The 23,868-nt window shown below is 47.1% G+C and overlaps 1 protein-coding gene across 3 annotated transcripts in view; it reads left to right on the top strand.

Annotated features, from left to right (window-relative positions):
* Positions 1–23,868, top strand: part of invs (inversin) — a 500,621-nt gene that overhangs the window by 335,083 nt on the left and 141,670 nt on the right. For all 3 annotated transcript variants that reach the window (XR_010968749.1, XM_068010370.1, XM_068010383.1), the window contains exon 14: positions 924–1,261. Coding sequence is in view for 2 of the 3 variants with exons in the window: in XM_068010370.1 (XP_067866471.1) it covers positions 924–1,261 (338 nt within the window). In the remaining variant the exon portion in view is untranslated. The remainder of the gene's footprint in view (positions 1–923; positions 1,262–23,868) is intronic.

The raw sequence follows: 23,868 nt of genomic DNA, 5'->3' as shown, positions 1-23,868 counted from the left end.
GGAGATACGGTCCTGCCACCTGATGCCAAGGATTCTCCGGAGGCAGCGAAGATGGAATGAACTGAGACGTCGCTGGGAATGGGGGGTGCAGCAGGGGAGGGGAGGGGGTGCAGGGGAAGGGGGTGCGAGTGGGGAGCTGGGAAGGGGGTGCGAGGGGGTGGGGGAAGGGGGTGCGGGGGGTGAGTTGGGAAGGGGGTGCAAGGGGGAGGGGGTGGAGGGAAGGGGTGCGAGGGAGGAGGGGGTGGGGGAAGGGGGTGCTGGGGGGAAGATGGTGTAGGGGGGTAAAGGGGGAGGCGTCCGGTGGGGGTCGCGACCCTGGTGAGCGGGCCAGCCCACAGCCTGCACGGCCTCCTCGATATCAGTGTCCTCCAGGCTGATGCTGTGCTTGTGGTCACCATCCAGCTCACGGTGGAGCTTCTTTCCCGGCTCCCAGCTGTGACGGTGGAAGGGCGACTGAGGCCGGATTGAGGACCTGAGCCTCGACGACAGGGCGAGTAGAACTCTACAACCCAGGTGGACGACGAGTCATGCTATACTGACCAGGAATTAAACCTGTGAACATCTGGTCAGTATTACACCCCCAAGATTGTTTACCCACTTCCAGGGATGAGATAATTCAGTTACATAGATAGATTGTAGAAGCTGGGTCTATTCTCTTTAGAGAAGGTTGAGCGGAGGTTTGATACAAGTGTTTAAAATAAAACTGTTACAATAAGATCAGGTGAAGACAGTAACAGACACCTAGACACCCTTCTCACCTAGTTGTAACAGGGTGCTGAAAACAATTATATGTATGAAAGCCATTGATTTCTTTTATACAACTGATATGTTGTCAAGCGTGTTGTCATCCTATAGTATGTGAATATCTATTCCACTTTTATTGGACTACTTGCTTGTTTTTCATTGTCTTTATTTAATTGTAGGAAGCGTGAGGAGGAGAACAAAAGGAAGGAGTTTCAGAAGGAAAAGAACAGATTGGAATCTGAGTTAAATGCAGAGCAAAAAGTAGCAAATCTAGAAGTTAATTGCCAACTTGCAGATTATCATCCAGTAAATGGGGAGAGCTGTTCCCCCACCATTATTTCAGAGCTTGACCAATTGGAGCTGAGAATTCGGGAAGATTCTAAGAGACGATCTAGAAGAAGATCTGAAGAGAAAGCAAGTGTAAGGCCTCTCTTGCAATCTTGGAGGAGTATGAACACCATTCGAAGTCAACTTCCATCTGCAGAAGCTGGAAAAAGAGAACTGAAAAGGGGAAAAGGTAAGGCAGCTTTCAGGACGTGCTTTACACGCAGATTAGTTAAGCAATACTTAGAAAAAATATTTAATGCCGTAGACGTCTCCTATGGCATTGCTTGGTGATAGATTCATTTTCTGGTTGGCAAGATGTAATGAGTGGTGTGCCACAGGGATCAGTGCTGGGGCCTCAACTTTTCACAATTTATATAAATGACTTGGATGAAGGGACTGAAGGTATAGCTGCTAAATTTGCAGTTGACACAAAGATAGTTAGGAAAGTAAGTTGTGAAGAGGACGTAAGGAGGCTATACAAGGATCCAGACAGGTTAAGTGAGTGGGCAAAGATCTGGCAAATGGAGTATAACGTGGGAAAATGTGAAATTGTCCATTTTGGCAGAAACAATAGAAAAGAAACATATTATCTAAATGGTGAGAGATTGCAGAGCTCTGAGATGCAGAGGGATCTGGGTTTCCTAGTGCATGAATCGCAAAAGGTTAGTATGCAGGTACAGCACATAATTAGGAAAGCCAGTAGAATGTTATTGTTTATTGCAAGGCGAATTGAATACAAAAGTAAGGAGGTTATGCTACAGTTATACAGGGCATTGGTGAGACCACATCTGAAGTACTGTGTACAGTATTGGTCTCCTTATTTAAGAAAAGATGCAAATACTTTGGAAGCAGTTCAGAGAAGGTTTATAGGCTAATACCTGGAATGGGTGGGTTGGCTTATGAGGAAAAGTTGGACAGGCTAGGTTTGTATCTGCTGGAGTTTAGAAGAGTAAAAGGTGACTTGATTGAATCATGTAAGATCCTGAGGGATCTTGACAGGGTGGATGTGTAAAGAATGTTTCCCCTTATGGGAGAATCTAGAACTAGGGGTCACTGTTTAAAAATAAGGGGTCGCCCATTTAAGACAGAGATGTGGTGAAATTTTTTCTCTCAGAAGGTCATGAGTCTTTGGAATTCTCTTCCTCAAAAGGCAGTGGAAGAAGAGTCTTTGAATATTTTTAAGGCAGAGGTAAATAAATTCTTGGTAAGCAAGGGGGTGAAAGGTTATCGGGCGTAGGCGAGAATGTGGAGTTGAAGTTACAGTCAGTTCAGCCATGATATTGTTGAATGGCGGAGCAGGCTTGAGGGGCCGAGTGGCCTACTCCTGCTCCTTATTCGTATGTTCGTATAAGACAAACTGGGGGGAATTTTATTCTGCCAACAGGGGTCTCCAGAAGGCCCGCCGAATCTAGTGCCAAACAGGCACTTAAGTGGACAGTGGCGGGCCTTCCACAGGACCAAGGACCCTGTCGCCAGAAGTCCTGCCCTTGGAGAGCTGCCGGTCAATCAGAGGCCAGCAGCTGCAGTAGCACTGTGGGAATGGTTGTGGAGTGTCTCTGAAACCAGGCCTCAGGTAGGTCAGGGCAGGAGGGGTGTAACGGGGCGAGGGTTGAGGGGGAGGGCGAGGAGGGGGATGGACAGCAAGGGCAGGGGGTGATTCCCAGCAGCAACATCCTAGTGAATCTTCTCTGCACCCTCTCCAGTGCAATCACATCGTTCTTATCGTGGGGTGACCAGAACTGTACACAGTATTCCAGCTGTGGCCTAACTAGTGTTTTATACAGCTCCATCATAACCTCCCTGCTCTTATATTCTATGCCTCGACTAATAAAGGCAAGTATCCCAACCTTATGGGTGCCTTCCTAACTACCTTATCTACCTGTGCTTACTGCCTTCAGTGATCTATGAACAAGTACACCAAGGTCCCTCTGACCCTCTGTACTTCCCAGAGTCCTACCATCCATTTTTAGTTTAGTTTAGAGATACAGCACTGAAACAGGCCCTTCGGCCCACCGAGTCTGTGCCGACCATCAACCACCCATTTATACTAATCCTACACTAATTCCATATTCCTATCACATCCCCACCTGTCCCTATATTTCCCTACCACCTACCTATAATAGGGGCAATTGCTAATGGCCAATTTACCTATCAACCTGCAAGTCTTTGGCATGTGGGAGGAAACCGGAGCACCCGGAGGAAACCCACGCAGACAAAGGGAGAACTTGCAAACTTCACACAGGCAGTACCCAGAATTGAACGCGGGTCACTGAAGCTGTGAGGCTGCGGTGCTAACCACTGCGCCACTGTGCCGCCCATTTTATATTCCCTTGCCTTGTTAGTCCTCCCAAAATGCATCGCCTCACACTTCTCAGGATTAAATTCCATTTGCCACTGCTCTGCCCATCTTACTAGCCCATCTATATCATCCTGTAATCTAAGGCTTTCCTCCTCACTATTTATGACACCACCAATTTTCATGTCAACTGCGAACTTACTGATCATACCTCCTATATTCACGTCTAAATCATTAATGTACACTACAAACAGTAAGGGTCCCAGCACCGATCCCTGTGGTACACCATTGGTCACAGGCTTCCAGTCGCAAAACAACCCTCGACCATCACCCTCTGCCTCCTGCCCCTAAGCTAATTTTGGATCCAATTTGCCAAATTGCCCTGGATCCCATGGGCTCTTACCTTCTACCCTGATAAGGTAATTAGTCATGATGGTAAGATAGCAGTTATCAAGCATGGAAATCAAACTGTTAAGGTTCATTCCTCGCGATTGATCGGGGTTGATTACAAAATCTCAGAATCTGAGCAGTTGATAGAGGGAAACGATACACCTTGTACCTCAAATACTCATGTGTTTTGTGATGAAGGTCCTGAGGAGCAGAATTAGGTAGATCAAGGGTTGGATAGTAACGTTAGGGATCATGACGCTCAAGAAAGAGCCATCACATCCAAAGGACAATTACCCCGAGTAGGTACTCGGGTGACATATATTTCAGAGGGGTCTAATAGATGGAGGGATGCAACAATTGTGGGACGTGCAGGAAAATCTACAGGCAAGTTTAAATATTGGTTAAATGTTCAAGATGATGGCCCAGAAGCAAAGTCCATGGACTGGCAGAATGGGGTGATAATGTGCGAGGGAGATCTTCCAGCAGTAGTCCCGAAAGACATCAAAGTGCTAATAGAGGCCGTACTTTGAGCAGATTCCACAATGAAACAAAGGGTAGAGAGCAGTCTTGGAATGGAACTAGAAGCAGAATTCCTCATGACCGTGAAGTTTTAGTGGCCAAAACTTGAGAAATATGTTATTAATAAGATTAGGACAGAATTTAAGATTGGGAGTCAGGCTTTTGGGGCTTTTAAATATTTGGTTTAGATATTAAGCGGAGTAGGTGTGGAATGATTGTAAATCAACAATCCTCTTTATAGAGTATTACTCCCATCCCCGTTAATCGTGTTAGGTCATCACAGAAAGATGATGATATACATCAAGCAGAGATTGAGCAATTGCGAAGCTTGAATGGTCAGTTAAACTGGTTGTGCTCTCAGACTAGACCTGATGCTAGTTTTGATGTGCTGGAGGTAAGCACGATGATGAAACATTCGAAAGTTGAGAATGTTTAAAGGGAAAATAAAACATTAAAAAACTAAATCTGGAGAAATGTGTACTGAAGTTCCCATCCATAGGTGACCCAAAGAACATGAAGCTAATAATTTTTAGTGATGCTTCACATGCTAATCTTGCTGCTTCACATGCTAATCTTGCTGCTGGCTATTCGCGTGCAGCTGGTTTCATAATATTTCTTTCAGGTGAAGCAGTGATTTACTTGTACTTATTTCAATTTAGTATACTGTATTCGCTGCTTGCAATGTGGTCTCCTCTACATTGGGAGACCAAACGCAGATTGGGTGACCGCTTTGCCAAACACCTCCGCTCAGTCCGTAAGCATGAGCCCGAACTTCCGGTTGCTGGCCAGAAAATAAGGAAAGGGAGGAGGAAATGCCTCCGGAGCTGGCTTGGCTACATTCCTCATTATATAATTAAAAGTCAGTAAAGAGTTTCCTAGGTTTCTAGAAGGGAAAGAAAGCCAAACCTTATAAATTAAACTAAAAGGCTCTCTCCGTAATCTAGCTTGCACAGTGGACATTTATAGTTCCATGTAGGTGGTATATCAGAATTTTCAGAATCCATCAGAATAGAGTTATAACAGCACAGAAGGAAGCCATTCGGCCCATCGAGTCTCTGTAGAGCAATCCAATTTGTCCTATTCCCCTGGCTGTATCCTTGTCACCCTGTAGGTTTATTTCCCTCAAGTGCCCATCCAATTTCCTTTTAAAATCATTCATTGTCTCCACTTCCACCACCCTCATAGGCAGCGAATTCCAGGTCATTACCATTCGCTGCATAAAAAAGTTCTTTGTCACATCCCCCTGTATCTCTTACCCAAAACCTTAAATCTGTGTCCCCTAGTCCTTGTCCCATCAGCTAATGGGAATAGATTTTCTTTGTCTACTCCATCCTATCCTGTCATGATCTTGTACACGTCTATCAAATTTCCCCCCAATCTCTTTTGCTGCAAGGAGAATAACTCCAGTTTCTCCAACCTAACCTTGTAGTTAAAATCCGACATTCCAGGAATCATTTTTCCAAAGGTGTGGTGACTAGAACTGGACACAATACTATAGTTGTGACCAAACCAGAGCTTTATAAAGGTTTAGCATAACCTCTCTGCTTTTTGTACTCAGTATCTCTATTTATGTAGCCCAAGAACCTGCCTAGCTAACTACTCTCTCAATGTGTCCTGCCACCTTTAAAGATCAATGCATCGGAACCCCCAGATTCCTGTGTCCTTATATAGCACTTTCTATGGCCTCTACATTGCATTGAAATACATCTACTTTTGTTTTTTAAAGAATATAATAGAATAAATATATTGCAGTTGCATCCCTATTACCTTTTCTCACTTTCCAACTGACAGGGTGGGCACCTGTTTGACCTCTGCCAAAGCCAGTCTTGCAGCTCCAAAATAGGGAGACACTGGAGGCATTTGTAAGCATTTTTCAGGGGATGGGTGGGTACTTTACAGTGTGTTGGCAACTTGGGTGGCTGAAAAGTGTCACTAATGTTGCAGGCGCCCACCAATGGAAAAGCATTAGGTGAACTACCCTATTTCCACAGGGTCAGCACTGGAGGGCACCAACCTAGGAACAGAAGTAGACAGCCCCTCAAGCTTGTTTTTTTTCCTGGAGGATGTTACAGAGATAGGGAGGGTTGTAGGGGCTGGAGGAGGTTACAGAGATGGGGAGGGATGTCGGGGTTGGAGGGTGCTAAAGAGATAGGGAGGGATGTAGGGGCTGGAGGAGGTTACAGAGATGGGGAGGGATGTCGGGGTTGGAGGGTGCTAAAGAGATAGGGAGGGATGTAGGGGCTGGAGGAGTTTACAGAGATAGGGAGGGTTGTAGGGGTTGGAGGAGGTTACAGAGATAGGGAGGGTTGTAGGGACTGGAGGAGGTTGCAGAGATAGGAAGGGTGGTAGCGGCTGGAGGAGGTTACAGAGATAGGGAGGGCTGGAGGAGGTTACAGAGATCAGGAGGGGTGTAGGGGCTGGAGGAGGTTACAGAGATCAGGAGGGGTGTAGGAGGTTACAGAGATAGGGAGGGTTGCAGGGGCTGGAGGAGGATACAGAGATCGGGAGGGATGTAGGAGCTGGTGGAGGTTACAGAGATCAAGAGGCTTGTAGGGGCTGGATGAGGTTACAGAGATAGGGAGGGCTGGAGGAGGTTACAGAGATCAGGAGGGGTGTAGGGGCTGGAGGAGGTTACAGAGATCAGGAGGGGTGTAGGGGCTGGAGAAGGTTGCAGAGATCAGGAGGCTTGTAGGGGCTGGATGAGGTTACAGAGATAGGGAGGAATGTAGGGGCTGGAGGAGGTTACAGAGGTAGGGAGAGTTGTAGGGGCTGGAGGTGGTTACAGAGAGAGTGAGGGTTGCAAAGGCTGGAGGAGGTTACAGATACAGTGAGGGCTGTAGGGGCCGGAGGAGGTTACAGAGAGAGTGAGGGTTGCAAAGGCTGGAGGAGGTTACAGATACAGTGAGGGCTGTAGGGGCCGGAGGAGGTTACAGATATAGGGAGGGTTGTAATCACTGGTGGAAGTTACAGAGATAGGAACGGCTGTAGGGGCTGGAGGAGGTTACAGAGACAGTGAGGGTTGCAGGGGCTGGAAGAGGCTACACAGATAGGGAGGGTTGTAGGGGCTAGAGGAGGTTACAGAGTTAGGGAGGGATGTATGGGCTGGAGGAGGTTACAGTTATGGGGAGGGTTGTAGCAGCTGTAGGGGGTTACACAGATAGGGAGGGTTGTAGCTGCTGGAGGAGGTTATAGGGATAGGGAGGGTTGTAAGGGATGGTGGACGTTACAGAGATAGCGATGGCTGTAGGGGCTGGAGGAGGTTACAGAGACAGTGAGGGCTATAGGGGCCGGAGGAGGTTCCAGAGATAGGGAGGGTTGTAAGGGCTGGTGGACGTTACAGAGATAGGGACAGCTGTAGGGGCCGGAGGAGGTTACAGAGACAGTGAGGGTTGCAGGGTCTGGAGGACGTTACACAGATAGGGAGGGTTATCGTGGCTGGAGGACGTTACAGTTATAGGAGGGTTATAGCAGCTGGAGGAGGTTACAGAGATAGGGAGCATTTTAGGGGCTGGAGGTGGTTACAGGGAGAGGAAGGGTTGTATCGGCTGAAGGAGGTTACAAAGATAGGGAGGGTGTCGGGGCTGCAGGAGGTTACAGAGATCAAGAGGGATGTAGGGGCCGGAGGAGGTTATAGGGATAGGCAGGGTTGTAGGGGCTGGAGGAGACTACAGAAATAGGGAGGGTTGTAGGGGCTGGAGGAGGTTACAGAGAGAGAGAGAGAGTTGTAAGGGTTGGAGGAGGGTACAGAGATCTGGTGGGTTGTAAGGCTGGGGAAGGTTACAGAGATAGGGAGGGTTGTAGGGGCTGGAGGAGTTTACAGAGATAGGGAGGGTTGTAGGGGCTGGAGGAGGTTACAGAGATAGGGAGGGATGTAGGGGCTGGAGGAGGTTACATTTATAGGGAGGGTTGTAGCGGCTAGAGGAGTTTACAGAGATAGGGAGGGTTGTAGCGGCTGGAGGACGTTACAGAGATAGGGAGAGTTGTAGGGGCTGGAGGAGGTTACAGAGATAGGAACGGCTGTAGGGGCTGGAGGAGGTTACAGAGACAGTGAGGGTTGCAGGGTCTGGAGGACGTTACACAGATAGGGAGGGTTATCGTGGCTGGAGGACGTTACAGTTATAGGAGGGTTGTAGCAGCTGGAGGAGGTTACAGAGATAGGGAGAGTTGTAGGGGCTGGAGGTGGTTACAGAGAGAGTGAGGGTTGCAAAGGCTGGAGGAGGTTACAGATACAGTGAGGGCTGTAGAGGCCGGAGGAGGTTACAGATATAGGGAGGGTTGTAAGCGCTGGTGGACGTTACAGAGATAGGAACGGCTGTAGGGGCTGGAGGAGGTTACAGAGACAGTGAGGGTTGCAGGGGCTGGAAGAGGCTACACAGATAGGGAGGGTTGTAGGGGCTAGAGGAGGTTACAGAGTTAGGGAGGGATGTATGGACTGGAGGAGGTTACAGTTATGGGGAGGGTTGTAGCAGCTGTAGGAGGTTACACAGATAGGGAGAGTTGTAGGGGCTGGAGGAGGTTATAGGGATAGGGAGGGTTGTAAGCGCTGGTGGACGTTACAGAGATAGGGACAGCTGTAGGGGCTGGAGGAGGTTACAGAGACAGTGAGGGTTGCAGGGTCTGGAGGACGTTACACAGATAGGGAGGGTTATCGTGGCTGGAGGACGTTACAGTTATAGGAGGGTTGTAGCAGCTGGAGGAGGTTACAGAGATAGGGAGCATTTTAGGGGCTGGAGGTGGTTACAGGGAGAGGAAGGGTTGTATCGGCTGAAGGAGGTTACAAAGATAGGGAGGGTGTCGGGGCTGCAGGAGGTTACAGAGATCAAGAGGGATGTAGGGGCCGGAGGAGGTTATAGGGATAGGGAGGGTTGTCGGGGCTGGAGGAGGTTACAGAGATAGGGAGGGATGTAGGGGCTGGAGGAGGTTACATTTATAGGGTGGGTTGTAGCGGCTAGAGGAGTTTACCGAGATAGGGAGGGTTGTAGCGGCTGGAGGACGTTACAGAGATAGGGAGAGCTGTAGGGGCTGGAGGAGGTTACAGAGATAGGAAGGGTTGTAGCTGCTGGAGGAGGTTATAGGGATAGGGTGGGTTGAAGGGGCTGGAGAGGTTACTGAGATAGGGAGGGTTGTAGGGGCTGGAGGAGGTTACAGAGGTCGGGAGGGTTGCAAGGGCTGGACAGGTTACCGAGATAGGGAGGGTTGTATGGTCTGGAGGAGGATACAGAGATCGGGAGGGTTGTAGGGGCTGGATAAAGTTACAAAGATAGGGAGGCTTGTAGGTGCTCGAGGAGGTTACAGAGATCGGGAGGGTTGTAGGGGCTGGAGGAGGTTACAGAAATAAGGAGGGTTGCAGGGTCTGTAGGAGGTTATTGGGATAGGGAGGGTTGTGCAGGCTGGAAGAGGCTACAGCGATAGGGAGGGCTGTAGGGGCTGGATAAAGTTACAGAGATTGGGAGGGATGTAGGGTCTGGAGGATGTTACAGAGATAGGGAGCATTTTAGCGGCTGGAGGACGTTACAGAGACAGGGAGGGTTATAGAGTCATGGAGTTATACAGCACACAGAAATAGGCCCTTCAACCCATCGTGTCTGTGCCGGCCATACAGCACCCAACTATTCTAATCCCATATTCCTGCACTTGGCCCGTAGCCCTGTATGCCAAGCGTTTCAAGTGCTCATCTAAATACTTCTTAAATGTTGTGAGGGTTCCTGCCTCCACCACCTCTTCAAGCAGTGCGTTCCAGATTCCAACCACCCTTTGGGTGAAAAAATGTTTCCTCAAATCTCCCCTAAACCTCCTGCCCCTTACCCTAAAAGTATGCCCCGTGGTTCTTGACCCCTCCACTAAGGGAAAAAGTTTCCTCCTGTCTAACCTATCAATGCCCCTCATAATCTTGTATACCTCAGTCATGTCCCCCTCAGCCTTCTCTGCTCCAAGGAAAACAACCCTAGCCTTTTCAGTCTCTCTTCATAACTGAAATGCTCCAGCCCAGGCAACATCCTGGTGAGTCTCCTCTGCACCCTCTCCAGTGCAATCACATCCTTCCTATAGTGTGGTGCCTAGAACTGTACACAGTACTCCAGCTGTGGCCTAACTAGCGTTTTATGTAGCTCCATCATTCAGTTAGACCATGACTGATCTGACCCTCAGTTCATTTACTCACCTTGGATACATGTCCCTTGATACTATTACACCACAAAAATCTATCGATCTGTGAAAAATGTTAATTCACCCAGCACCACAGCCTTTTTTTGGGAGCAAGTTCCAGATTTCTACTACCCTTTGTGAGAGAAATGTTTCCTGATTTCACTCCCAAATGGTCTAGCTCCAGTTTTAAGATGATGCCCATCTCTGTGCCTGCCTCAGCCAATCTACTGCTGCTGAAACTCTTGTCCATGCCTTTGTCACCCCAGATTTGACTTATCCAATGTTTTACTGACTCGCCTCCCATCCTGCAGCTTCCAGCAACTTCAGCTCACCCAAAATGTGCTCCAGCCCAAAGATCCAGTAATGGGAAATAAATCAGAACAGATAAGTGAAGTCAGCATAGGGGAACATCAGTGCAAATGCATAATAAGGTTTAAAATAATTATTGAGAAAGACGTAAGTAATACAAAGACCAAATTAATAGATTGAAAGAGCTATTTTTGAGGGAATGAGAATGGAACTAGGTAAGATAAACTGGAAAAAATTTTGACAGATAAAGAGATAGCACAACAATGGAAAAAAATTAAATGGTGATCGATATATATTCCGTTAAAAAGACAAGAACAAACTAGCCACTAATGAATCACCATGGATAAATAAAGAGATGAGTAAAATTGAAGCTAAGGAAAAAGCCATACACTAGCACATCGACAGTAGGGGGAGAAGATGACAAAATAGAGCTCAAATACGTTAGGAAAGAAGTCAAACAAACAGTGAGGAAAGCAAAGAGGAGCTATAAAATTAAGTTATCAAGAGATATAAAAAGAAATAGTAAAATATTGTGCAGGCACATAAATAACAAAACAAGATAGGGATTGGACCACGAAGGGATGCACAAGATAATCTCACAAGTAATGATAGTGAAATGTTGCATAGTTATTTACCTCAGTGTTTACCAGGGAGACTAACAGGGTGGACATGACAGGTGAAGAGATCAAAAATATATAATGGCATTTAAGATAGAAAAGGTGAGATCATTGATAAAGTAATAAAACCACTGGTCCAGATGGATTGCATCTGCGATTATTAAAGTTAGTTTGGGAAGAGATAGCAGAGATGCGATAACATCTTGTCATGCAGGCCCCCACCTGCCACGAATGAGGCACATTAATTTCACCATATGGACATTAAATTTCAAATTGTTGCTGGGAAGAAGAGAAGGCCTGTTACAAGGAATTGCCAGGCCCCTGGCCGGAAAGACATTTTTGCATATTAGCACACAGTGTTGGAACAAAAGAGCTATCCCTGCTCCCATACAATACACAGAACTAGTCAAACCAGTCAGTCACGTGACCAACCTTCTGGCTTACTTGGGGAGTTTTAAGTTGTAGAGACAATGTTTGAACTGGCAGAAAGCTCTTTGCTCCTGGACTGAAAAATACCTCCTCTCCTCCTGTCTGCTCCCATCTCTTTCTCACAGAACTGAAACCCACCGAAGACACATGAACCCCAAGAGAGAAAAGTCTCCTACAGTGAACAAGGTTTAAGAAGAATACTGGGCCCCAACGCAAAGCAAGATCAACCTACAAAACGACTCTACAGCGAGCTCAAAGCACAGTAACAAAAAACCCTCCTCAGAGACCGCCTCAAACTTTTCCACTTTATTTTTTCTTCTGCTCTTTTCTGTCCCTATCGGTATGTATGTATCGCATATGCGTGCTAGCGTGGATGCGTCGTGTATCTGTAGGCGTCAACCAAATTAGAGTTTAAGTTCAATAAAATTTCACCTTTCTTCTTTAAACCTAAGAAAGCCTGTTTGTGCTCATTTCTTTGCCTTATAATTGGAAAGCGGTGAACAAGGATTCACCAAGGGGAAGCTAAAAACACAGTGTGTTTTAAAATAAAACCCTTTTACAATAAGACCAGGTGAAGGCTGAAAGGGACCCCTAGACACCTTTCTCACCTGGTCATAACAATCTGTATAAAATTCATGAGTAAAGGGAATAGTGCCAAAGGACTGGTGGATAGCTAATGTTATTCGTATATTTAAAAGGGAGATAGAATTAGTTCAGGGAGCTCTAGACCAGTTAGCTTAACAACGGTGGTAGGAAAGATTTTGGAAACCTCACTTAAAAATGTAATAGAAGAATATAAAAATATAACAAAGAATAGTCAGCATGGATTTCAAAAGGGAAGGCCATGCTTGATCAACCTTATTAAATTCTTTGAAAAGTAACAGAATGAGTAGACATACGGCATGCTTGCCTTCATCAGTCGGGGCATAGAGTATAAAAATTGGCAAGTCATGCTGCAGCTGTACAGAACCTTAGTTAGGCCACATTTAGAATATTGTGTGAAATTCTGGTCGCCACACTACCAGAAGGACGTGGAGGCTTTGGAGAGGGTACAGAAGAGGTTTACCAGGATGTTGCCTGGTCTGGAGGGCATTAGCTATGAGGAGAGGTTGGATAAACTCGGATTGTTTTCACTGGAACGCCGGAGGTGGAGGGGCGACATGATAGAGGTTTACAAAGTTATGAGTGGCATGGACAGAGTGGATAGTCAGAAGCTTTTTCCCAGGGTGGAAGAGTCAGTTACTGGGGGACATATTTTAAGGTGCGAGGGGTAAAGTTTAGAGGAGATGTGCGAGGCAAGTTCTTTACACAGAGGGTGGTGAGTGCCTGGAACTTGCTGCCGGGGGAGGTGGTGGAAGCAGGTACGATAGCGACGTTTAAGAGGCATCTTGACAAATACATGAATAGGATGGGAATAGAGGGATACGGTCTCCGGAAGTGCAGAAGGTTTTAGTTTAGACAGGCATCAAGATCGGCGCAGGCTTGGAGGGCCGAATGGCCTGTTCCTATGCTGTACTGTTCTTTGTTCTTTGTTTGTTCTTTGTTCTAGACAAGGGTAGTGTTGTAGAGTAATTATATTTGGATTTTTAAAAAGCCTTCAATAAGATACTACGTAGTAGACTCATGAATGCGAACAAAAGCAAAGTACTGTGGAGACTGGAAATCTGAAATAAAAAAAGGAAAAAGAAAGACTGCATTTATATAGCATTTTTCACAACCACCGGATGAATCTAAGCGCTTTACAGCCAATGGGCTCAATTTTACCGGCCCCTCAACGCCGCGGATTGTGGCACGGGGGCCGGTAAAATGCTGCGGGGAGAGGCCCACCTCAACCCGCGACGTTGAGACAGGCCCGCTGCATTTTACTGGCGGCGGTGGGACCTCGGTGCGCCCCCCCCCCCCCCCCCCCCGCTGCATGGTGGCGGCACCACAATCAACATATGGTGATGATTACTTACCTATGCTGATTATGCGGCCAGCCACCTCTCCACCGACACTGCTGGATTGTTTGTTGAAGGGGCAGCCACCACGTGCCGTCCCGTTTACGATCTTAAAAACCGGCGGGTCCTCACTCTGCATTCTTACAGGGAGGAGGGAAGGGGATACACAGGGGTCTAACTCTGCATTCTTAAAGGGAGCGGTTCTGGGATTACTGGAGGGAAAGCTGTGCTGGCATGAAGGGAGGTACTGTGTACCATCCCTCCATTAACAGTGTACGCTCTGTGTTTGTGAGGAAGCAATGGCACACTAGGCACCCTGAGTGTGGGAAGGGTGCCAGAAAGGGCAGAAGCATTAAGGTTTTATGGATGATGGGGGCAATCGATTCAGCTGGTAGGATCTTGATGTGGTCATGCTGTGCCACTCTGAGTGTTGGCCAAGATGGGCAATGCCATGGCACGCCACACAGTTGATCCAGGAAAGCAGCTGATGTAGCCGTCAACACCAATCCATGCCCTGTTAGGAACCTTAAATACATGCAGGGTTCAACTTTATTTATCACATGGAAATAGGTATGGCTCATCTACATTGTGTGATCCTCTGCACTGTATGCGCTGGAGGCAATATCAACAGGCAGATATGATCCATGTGGAGGTCCCCGGTCGTGAGCAGCAGCCCCCAAAGGAGCCCGCCATTGCAGTTGCCGTGCATCTACAGGACCCACATGACATCAGATGTCAGAGCACCAGTGTCAGAGGCAATTGCGCATGTATAGAGGGTGGTGACACGTCTCGGTGCCCTGCTCAAGGATGACCTGCAGCCCATGGGCACCAGTGGACATCCCATGCCTTTGTTCCTCATAGTGGCAGCGGTTCTCAAGCCTGACACCTCTGCAGCCTTTTCGGGGCCCACCATTGTGGGGTCACATAGTCAGCAGTGCACCGCTGCATCAGGGATGTCACCAATGCCCTGCACCGGAGGGCCGGTGAAGATGTCCGCTTCAGGACGGACTCTCACAGCCAGGCCCAGATGGCCATTGGTTCTGGCACCATTGCTGGAGAACCATTGGTTGTAATGTTTATAAACTGCACTCATGTGGTCATCAGGCCTACTGCCAGGCTACCACCTGCAGACATCACCTTTAAAGGAGCCCTCTCAATCTAGGTGAAGCTGGTACGTGAACACCGCAGATGCTTGCAGCGAATCTGTGACTGCTTCTCAGGCAGCTGCCATGACACCTGGGTCTTGCACCAGTCCCGATTGCCACCGCTGTTCACTGAACTGGCTCAGATGGAGGGGTGGCTTCTTGGAGATAAGGGCTATCCTTTGCAGACATGGCTCCTGACACCGGTGAGAGACTCCACCACAGCTGCAGAGGAGAGATACAACGCCAGCCACTGAGCTACATGAGCCACCATTGAGCAGGAGATCGGCGTGCTGGAAGAGTGCCTGTATGGATAGGGTGATGCCCTGTACTACGGGCCAAAAAGGCCAGCTCCTTTCCTTGCTGCTCTGCACAACTAGGCACCCAATAGGCCTGGCATGATGGGGAGAGATGTCAACAGGATTCCTCCTTGGACTCTGAGGACACTGAGGACCTACAATATGAAAGACGCATGGGAGGGTAGATGGCACCCAGGCTATGCACGCAGGGCTAGCAGTGAGGTAGGGATGTACGGAAGTGGCTTACCAGAAAAAGGCTGTCTGCTCCATGGGAACCGACATGACCTCTGCAAGCCACACATCACCCTCGCTCACCTGCTGTGCACCAGTCCACATCTGCAGCATCCCTGTGTAAACTATTAGGGGCAGCAGTTGACTGAGCCAATGTCCATGACACTGGAGACGCTCGTGTGTATAGGGAAGTTGATGGGATTGAAGGCCGATAAATCCCCAGGGCCTGATAATCTACATCCCAGAGTACTTAAGGAAGTGGCCCTAGAAATAGTAGATGCATTGCTGGTCATTTTTCAAAATTCTATAGGCTCTGGAACAGTTCCAACTGATTGGAGGGTAGCTAATGTAACCCCAATATTTAAAAAAGGAGGTGGAGAGAAAACAGGGAATTATAGACCAGTTAGCCTGACATCAGTAGTGGGGGAAATGCTAGAGTCCATTATAAAAGATGTAATAGCAGAGCACTTGGAAAACAATGACAGGATCGGACAAAGTCAACATGGATTTACGAAAGGGAAATCATGCTTGACAAATCGACTGGAATTTTTTGAGGATGTAACTAGTAGAATAGATAAGGGAGAACCAGTGGATGTGGTGTATTTGGACTTTCAGAAGGCTTTCGATAAGGTTCCACATAAGAGATTAGCGTGCAAAATTAAAGCACATGGGATTGGGGGTAAGGTACTGACATGGATAGAGAACTGGTTGGCAGACAGGAAACAAAGAGTAGGAATAAACAGATCTTTTTCCGAGTGGCAGGCAGTGACTAGTGGGGTACCGCAGGGATCAGTGCTAGCCCCCCAGCTATTCACAATATATATTAATGATATAGATGAGGGAATTAAATGTAATATATCCAAGTTTGCAGATGACACAAAGCTGGGTGGGAATGGGAGCTGTGAGGAGGATACAGAGAAGCTCCAGTGTGATTTGGACAGGTTGAGTGAGTGGGCAAATACATGGCAGATGCAGTATAATGTGGATAAATGTGAGGATATCCACTTTGGTGGCAAAAACAGAAAGGCTGATTATTATCTGAACGGCGATAGATTGGGAAAGGGTCCTTGTGCACCAGTCACTGAAAGTAAGCATGCAGGTGCAGCAGGCAGTTAAGAAGGCAAATGGTATGTTGGCCTTCAAAGTAGAGGATTCGAGTACATGAGCAAGGAGGTCTTGCTGCAGTTATACAAGGCCTTGATGAGACCACATCTGGAGTATTGTGTGCAGTTTTGGTCTCCTTATCTGAGGAAGGATGTTCTTGCTATGGAGGGAGTACAGCGAAGGTTCACCAGACTGATTCCTGGGATGGCAGGACTGACATATAAAGAAAGATCGGGTCGATTAGGCTTATATTCGCTAGAGTTTAGAAGAATGAGGGGGGATCTCATAGAAACCTACAAAATTCTAACAGGACTAGACAGACTAGATGCAGGAAGGATGTTCCCGATGGCGGGGGAGTCCAGGACCAGGGGTCACAATCTAAGGATAAGGGATAAGCTATTTAGGACTGAGATGAGGAGGGATTTCTTCACCCAGAGAGTGGTGAAGCTTTGGAATTCTCTACCACAGAAAGCAGTTGAGGCTAAATCATTAAATATATTCAAGAAAGAGTTAGATATAGTTCTTAGGGCTAAAGGGATCAAGGGATTCGGGGAGAAAGCAGAAACAGGGTACTGAGTTTGGATGATCAGCCATGATCGTATTGGATGGCGGTGCAGGCTCGAAGGTCCGAATGGTCGTCGCCACTATTTTTCTATGTTCCTATGTTTCTATGTAATGGTGGCATGGCAATGATGTTATTGCATACGTTGGCTTTTCTGAAGGGCCAATGGTGCAAAGGGATGTGACATTGGCACTACATGCTGACACACATCATTTGCACAGAGAAAAGGACACACATGTTGGTGAAGAACATTTAGTGAAAGAGGGATTTACATTGCTGTGACACCCGTGCATTCCCATTTCTGTCAGTGTGTTCTCTGTAAATCTCTGTAATACCTTTTATGGTGTATTTAAGTCTCACGTCATGGAATGTGCAAATTTAAGATTATTCACCCAGGTACAGCACGCCTACAAGAAGGAATGTTACACTTGAGGGGGAGAAGAGGATTGTAACTTCACAGGACACTGGGACACAGCAGGGTAAGTATGTGGCAGCAAAGCAGAAAGTGCTGGGGTATTTCAGCAGGTCAGGCAGCATCTGTGGAGAGAGAAGCAGAGTTAACTTTCAGGTCTGTGAACTTGAACAAGTTAACGTTCCACAGATGCTGCCTGACCTGCTGAAGTTCTGCAGCACTTTCCGCTTTTCAGCCCAATGAAGTACTTTATGAAGTGCAGTCACTATTGTAATGCAGGAAACACGACAACCAGTATGCACACAGCAAACTCCTACGAACAGCAATGTGTTATTGACCAGATAATTTGTTTTCGTCATGTTCATTGAGGGATAAATACTGGCCAGCACACTGGGGATAACTCCCCTGCTCTTCTTTGAAATAAAAACAGAAAATTCTGGAAATACTCAGCAGGCCAGGCAGCATCTGTGGAGAGAGAAGCAGAGTTACTGTATCAGGTCCATGACCTTCCATCAGAAGGAGAAAGTTAGAAATGTAATTGGTTTTAAGCAAATGAAAGGTGAGGAAGCGGGGAAAAGAAGAAAAGGGAAGGTCTTTGATTGGGTGGAAGACAGGAATGATTAAATGACAAAAGAGTTGGTGGTGCAAGGCCAAAGGGAGTGATAATGGGATAAGTAAAGAAACAAAAGATATCTAGAGGAGATGTGAATGGCAGAATACTTAACAGCTGCCACCAGAAAGCAAAATCAAGAGTAAAACGAGAGAAAAAACAAAACCTGCAAAGAAAAAGGAAACAAAATGGGGCCAGAGTTATGGTCTGAAATTATGGAACTCAATGTTGAGTCTGGAAGGCTGTAAAGTACCTAATCGCAAGGTGAGGTGCTGTTCCTCAAGCTTATGTTGAAGTCCATTGGAACAGTGCAGGAGGCTGAGGATAGAGAGGTCAGCATGAGAGCAAGGTGGAGAATTAAAATGAGAGGCAACCGGAAGCTCGGGATCACGCTTGTGAACTGAACAGAGATGTTCCGCAAAAGGGTCACCCAATCTGTGTTTAGTCTCCCCAGTGTACAGCAGACCATATTGTGAACAGCGAATACAGTATACTAAATTGAAAGAAGTACATGTAAATCGCTGTTTTACCTGGAAGGAGTATTTGGGGCCTTGGTGGGTGAGCAGAGAGGAGGTGAAAGGGCAGGTGTTGCATCTGCTGCTATTGCATGGAAAGGTGCCCTAGGAAAGGGAGGGGCTGTTGGTGGTGACTGAGGAGAGGACCAGCGTGTCGCAGAGGGAATGGTCCCTTCGAAATACTGAAAGGGGAGGGTGGGGAAAATGTGTTTGGTGGTGGCATCACGCTGGAGGTGGCAAAAATGGTAGAAGGTGATCCATTGCTTATGGAGACTGGTAGGGTAGAAGGGAACGCTGTCCTGGTTCTGGGAGAAAGGAGGAGTGAGAGCAGAAGTGCAGGACGTGGGATGGACATGATTGAGGACCCAGTCAACCATGGTGTTGGGGGAACTGGTCCTTGGTTGAGGAAACAGGAAGACATATCAGAAGAGTCTCAAACTGTCTCTTCTTGTAGTTCTGACTTTCTGATGTTTTTGCAGCTTGGTCTCCTTCACCCAACTATTGGTGACTGTGCCCTTAGCCAACTAGATTGGACCAGATTAATGCACAGGCTCCAGCTAAATATGGCCCCCTCCTACTCACCCCACCACTGACCCCAGTAAACATGCAGAAAAACTGCATCTGCCAGTTTCATGTATGTGTGGTGTATTGTGACAACCTTCGCTTTATTGTTAGTGCAGGGTGTAACCATTCTTTGAACCTATTTCTTGATGCATTGTATTACACATTTATGTTTTAATGGATTGGAGGCTGTGGTTGTGCTGAGGGGGCCCAAATTCTTAATCCAGCTCCATGTCTGGAATTCCCTTCCTAAAATTCTGCAGTTTTAAGACCCTCCTAAAGTTCACCTCTCCGATCAAGCTTCCTATCTCCTCCTTTGTTTCACATCCACGTTTAACTGCTTATGCCTCTGTGAAGTGCCTTGCAGACTTCTTCTATGTTGAAGGCACTTTATGAATGCAAGTTGTTGTTTTAGATGATGGGTTGCATTCCGGCGAGCTGCAAAAACGGCGCAGCGCACACGCGAGATATGCACCGCTGAGCCGCCACAATATTTAGCGCGGCGGCTCATTTACATGGAGGGGGCAGAACGCCTGCCCCCGATGATGTAGACGGGAAAGGCGCTCTGTCCCCGGCAATGGCGTCTTGTGCCACCGCTCCGGTGCCAGCGCCATTTTTAAAGGGCTTCAGGCCCTTCAGACTAATTAAAATTTTGAACGTCACAGAATGTTGAAAAATAAAGTTAGACGTTTATTCACATTTTCAATCCCCTCTCCCACACCCCCAATGACTAGTCAGCTCATTAATTGACCTCTCCCCCCCAAAAAAACTTTTATTCCGATCCTGACCTAACCCCCCCCCCCGAACCTTGTTAACTTTAACCCTCAACCCCTTCCCACCATCCCCTCCACCAATCAGAAGAGTTTTCCCTGCTACCCACCGCCCCCCCCCCCCCCCCCCCCCCACTGCCTCCCACCAATGTCTGCCGCAGATCTCCGAACGGGAGTTCTGGCAACCAGCCGGAATATTGGAGCGAGACATCTGTCATTACAAGGCAAGTCATTATTCATTAATAACCATTTATATTAATATTTAAATTAAATCTCTGAGCCATGCAACGAGGGGCCACCACAAGGCCTTGCCGCTGCCGGTAAAATGGAGCAGGGCCTTCCTGGCATCGAGGTCCGTGGCAGGCCTCTCCTGCAGGTATTTTCCGGGCCCCCCCACCACAACCGCTGACGTTGAGGGGCTGGTAAAATCCAGCCCGATGTTTTAGATGATGGAATTGTGTCCTGTTGTAATTCAGGGCCCAAGTCTTCATTACTGGCTTATGGTGGATCACTAACAGAAGTAGATTTCTCAGTACACTGAATAGCTTAACAGTAGTTTTCAATCAGTCAGATGGAAGGAAATACTCCTTTCACTTTGAAAACTTAATTCACAAAACTCATCAAAGAAAAAAAGGATTGACTTTGGTGAAGGATTAGAAGATGAATGGGTAAAAAAATTGATATTAGGTTACTAATACAAGGTGAGGGAATAGGAGTATGTGATTTTTAAAGGGTGCGTTTGCTGACAATGCAACCACTAGGTGGCGCAGTACTTGCACGTGCGCAAGTGCAGGCTCTTCAACTGGAAGGACAGTGTCTGTGATGTTCTGGCAGCTGCCAGAATTAAAGATGGTACTGCTCAATTTATCACAGGAAATACTTATGGCTAGGTCATTCCAGCAAACTAACCTTACATTAAGTTGGAAGCCCAGTAATATGCTACTATGTAGTTATCGGATATTAACTGTGATCCTCAGATCCATTTAATATTCCAGTAATCCTATTAAATACAAAAGGAATTTTATGATTGAATTTCCATTGGAAGATAGTGAATTGGCACCCCAATCAATGGAAAAGAAAATCGGGCAGAGTATAAAATGTGCTGCCAATTCGTTATCGTGATTCGTTTATATGCCTGACCAGGACTGATTTCACCCAAACGCAGCTACTAGCTCCCATCCCACTGGCCACTCTCCCCCTCGGCAACTCTCTTCCTCGCCATCCTCCCCTGCAGCCGCTTCCCCCCCTCAGCCACTCGCTGCAGACCTTGCTGCCCCCCCCCCCCCCACTTCCCTGGCTGATAGTTCCCTGCTCGCGCTACCCCGCTCTCCGGTCCCTCACTCGCTCGCTCTGCAGCCCCCCCACTTCCAACCACTAGTTATAGACGGCGCCGCTTCCTTCCTCTTGGCCATTCGCTCCCATGTTTGATCAATCACCACGCGCTGCCCGAAGAAGCAAAGCGGGCTGCAAGGGGCGACATAGGAGCAGGTGGCCGAGATGAGGGAAGCGGCGTGGACTGGAGCGAGTGGCTGGGGGGTGCGGTGGTGGAGAGCGGGGTGGCGCGAAGCGAGGAACAATCAGCCAGGGGAGTGGCTGGGAGCAGCAAGGTCTGGAGCAAGCGGCTGAGAGGAGGAAGCGTTGAGGCCTGGAGTGAGTTGCCGAGCGGGGAGAACAGCTAGTGGGGCAGGAGCAAGTGATGGGGATCGAGCTCCAGCCTCAAAGTCTCCCAATCAGCCACTTCCTCCAGCCAAATGGGGGGCTGGATACCCAGTGATGCTGTATCACGCGTACGCGAAAATGGACCAAGGCGGATACATGATGGCATAATCCCGCGCATGTGCCGCTTAGTCCTGGCAAGATATAACTGCACATGTGTGCAGCTTGGCACACGTTGATGACCGTTGGCTGCTGTGTTATCAGGAATCACTTTGATTTTTAAATGGCATCTATTGAGAGTGTTAATTTTTTAAAAATGTGGATTATATAGTGAATCTCCTGTGCAGTTGCTCACCGTCAGTAATAGAGAGGCCATGGAAGATGGCAAGGTGGAAAGGGTAATTATGAAAATGGGTAGGACAATTTATATGAAGAGAGAGGTTTAAGGAGGATAGGAGATCAGTAAATTCAGAGGAAAGAGGGCAACAGAGCAGAGATGGAAATTGAAATCACCAAGGATGAGGAGTGTTAGTGTGCAGACTGAAGAAGAAAAGGAGGAAGGAGAAATTTTTGGCATGATCAAGCGGGGAAGAGAAGGAAAGATTTTGAAGAAGAGCTCAGAGGGTTGGAACAAGGTGAAGAAGGAGAAAGCATCAAAGAAGTACAGGGAGAGACCAAGCTGTGACTTAGTGATAACTTCTATGCCACCACTGTGATGAATTGGGCAGAGCAGGAGGTGGAAATTGTAGCGAGGCACAGAGGCTTCAGTAAGGGGCAAGATGACACCAGTCGAGCCAGGTTTCAGTCAAAGCCGAGAGATCAATGCTGTCATTCACAATAAGGTGGATGGTTGGTCCCTTGCAGTCTCTGTCTCAGAAGAAGGTTCTGGTCTTCGACAATTAAATTCAAATGTGAAGAATTTCTGCTTATTTCATTTTACTAAGAGAAAATAAGGACTAAATGATTTTTTATGTTCAAAGCCAAGGGAGTATCACAAGTTATACACAAATCTTCCAGTATAGAATTTCCTGTAGTTTTTCAATTACATTAATTTTAATTTCTATATAATTTCTGTCTACCATTTAATCTATTTTTTTTTTGTTTTTAACCAACGTTCTGCTTTTCCCAACAACACCTGCAATGTACCAACACAGTACTCCATTCTTCATTACAACATATAATCCACCTAGATGAGGTCCTGCTTCACCTGGAAGGAGTATTTGGAACCTTGGATGGTGAGGAGAGAGGAGGTAAAAGGATGTCCAATCTCTCTACACCTCTATCCCCCACCAGGACAGTCTGAGGGCTCTCCTTCCAGGTGAAGCAGCGATTTACTTGTATTTCCTTAAATTTAGTATACTGTATTCGCTACTCACAATGCGGTAGCCTCTACACTGGGGAGACCAAACGTAGATTGGGTGACCACTTTGCGGAACACCTCCGCTTAGTCCGAAAGAATGACCCTGAGCTTCCGGTTGCTGGCCATTTCAACACACACCCCTGTTCTCATGCCCACATTTCTGTTGTTGGCCTGGTGCTGTGTTCCAGTGAACATCAACGCAAGCTTGAGGAGCAGCACCTCATCTTTCAATTAGGCACTCTATAGCCTTGCAGACTCAACATTGAGTTCAACAATTTCAGCGCATGACTGGCCTTTTTAAAAATATTTTTCAATTCATTTTATATTATTTTTAACCATGTGCCTTTTTTCATGTGGTGCTTTTGGACAGAGTTGCTCATTACTCTGCTATTAACACTCTCTCTGGACTAATGCTTTGTCTTTCACCACAAGCATTAACACTCTCTTTGCCTTTGTCCCATGACATCTTTGTTATTTGACCTCTCTTGCTCTCTGCCCTATCATACACCTTTCCTTTTGTTCTCTTCCCCACCAAACACCCCCGCCCCCCTCACTTGCTTAAAACCTAATTCTTTTCTAACCTTTGCCAGTTCTAATGAAAGGTCACAGACCTGGAACCTTAACTCTGCTTCTCTATCCACAGATGCTGCCTGACCTGCTAGTATTTTCATCACTTTCTGTTTTTATTTCAGATTTCCATCATCTGTAGTATTTTGCTTTTATATAATCCACCTATCCTTTACCAACCACATCTTCCAACCTCCATGAGCAACACTGAGAAATCCACGATGCATATGTAAAAATTATATATTAAACACAAAGATATCAGGAGAAACAATTCTACATGTTTTTATATTATCAAGTTTGATCTGAATTTACTAACTTGTTTTTCACTTACTGTGTGTACAACATCATGGGAAAGCTTCTAGTT

The sequence above is a fragment of the Heterodontus francisci genome, chromosome 2 (assembly GCF_036365525.1).
Source record: "Heterodontus francisci isolate sHetFra1 chromosome 2, sHetFra1.hap1, whole genome shotgun sequence".
Taxonomy (NCBI): Eukaryota; Metazoa; Chordata; class Chondrichthyes; order Heterodontiformes; family Heterodontidae; genus Heterodontus; species Heterodontus francisci.
This window is presented reverse-complemented; position numbering and strand designations above follow the sequence as displayed.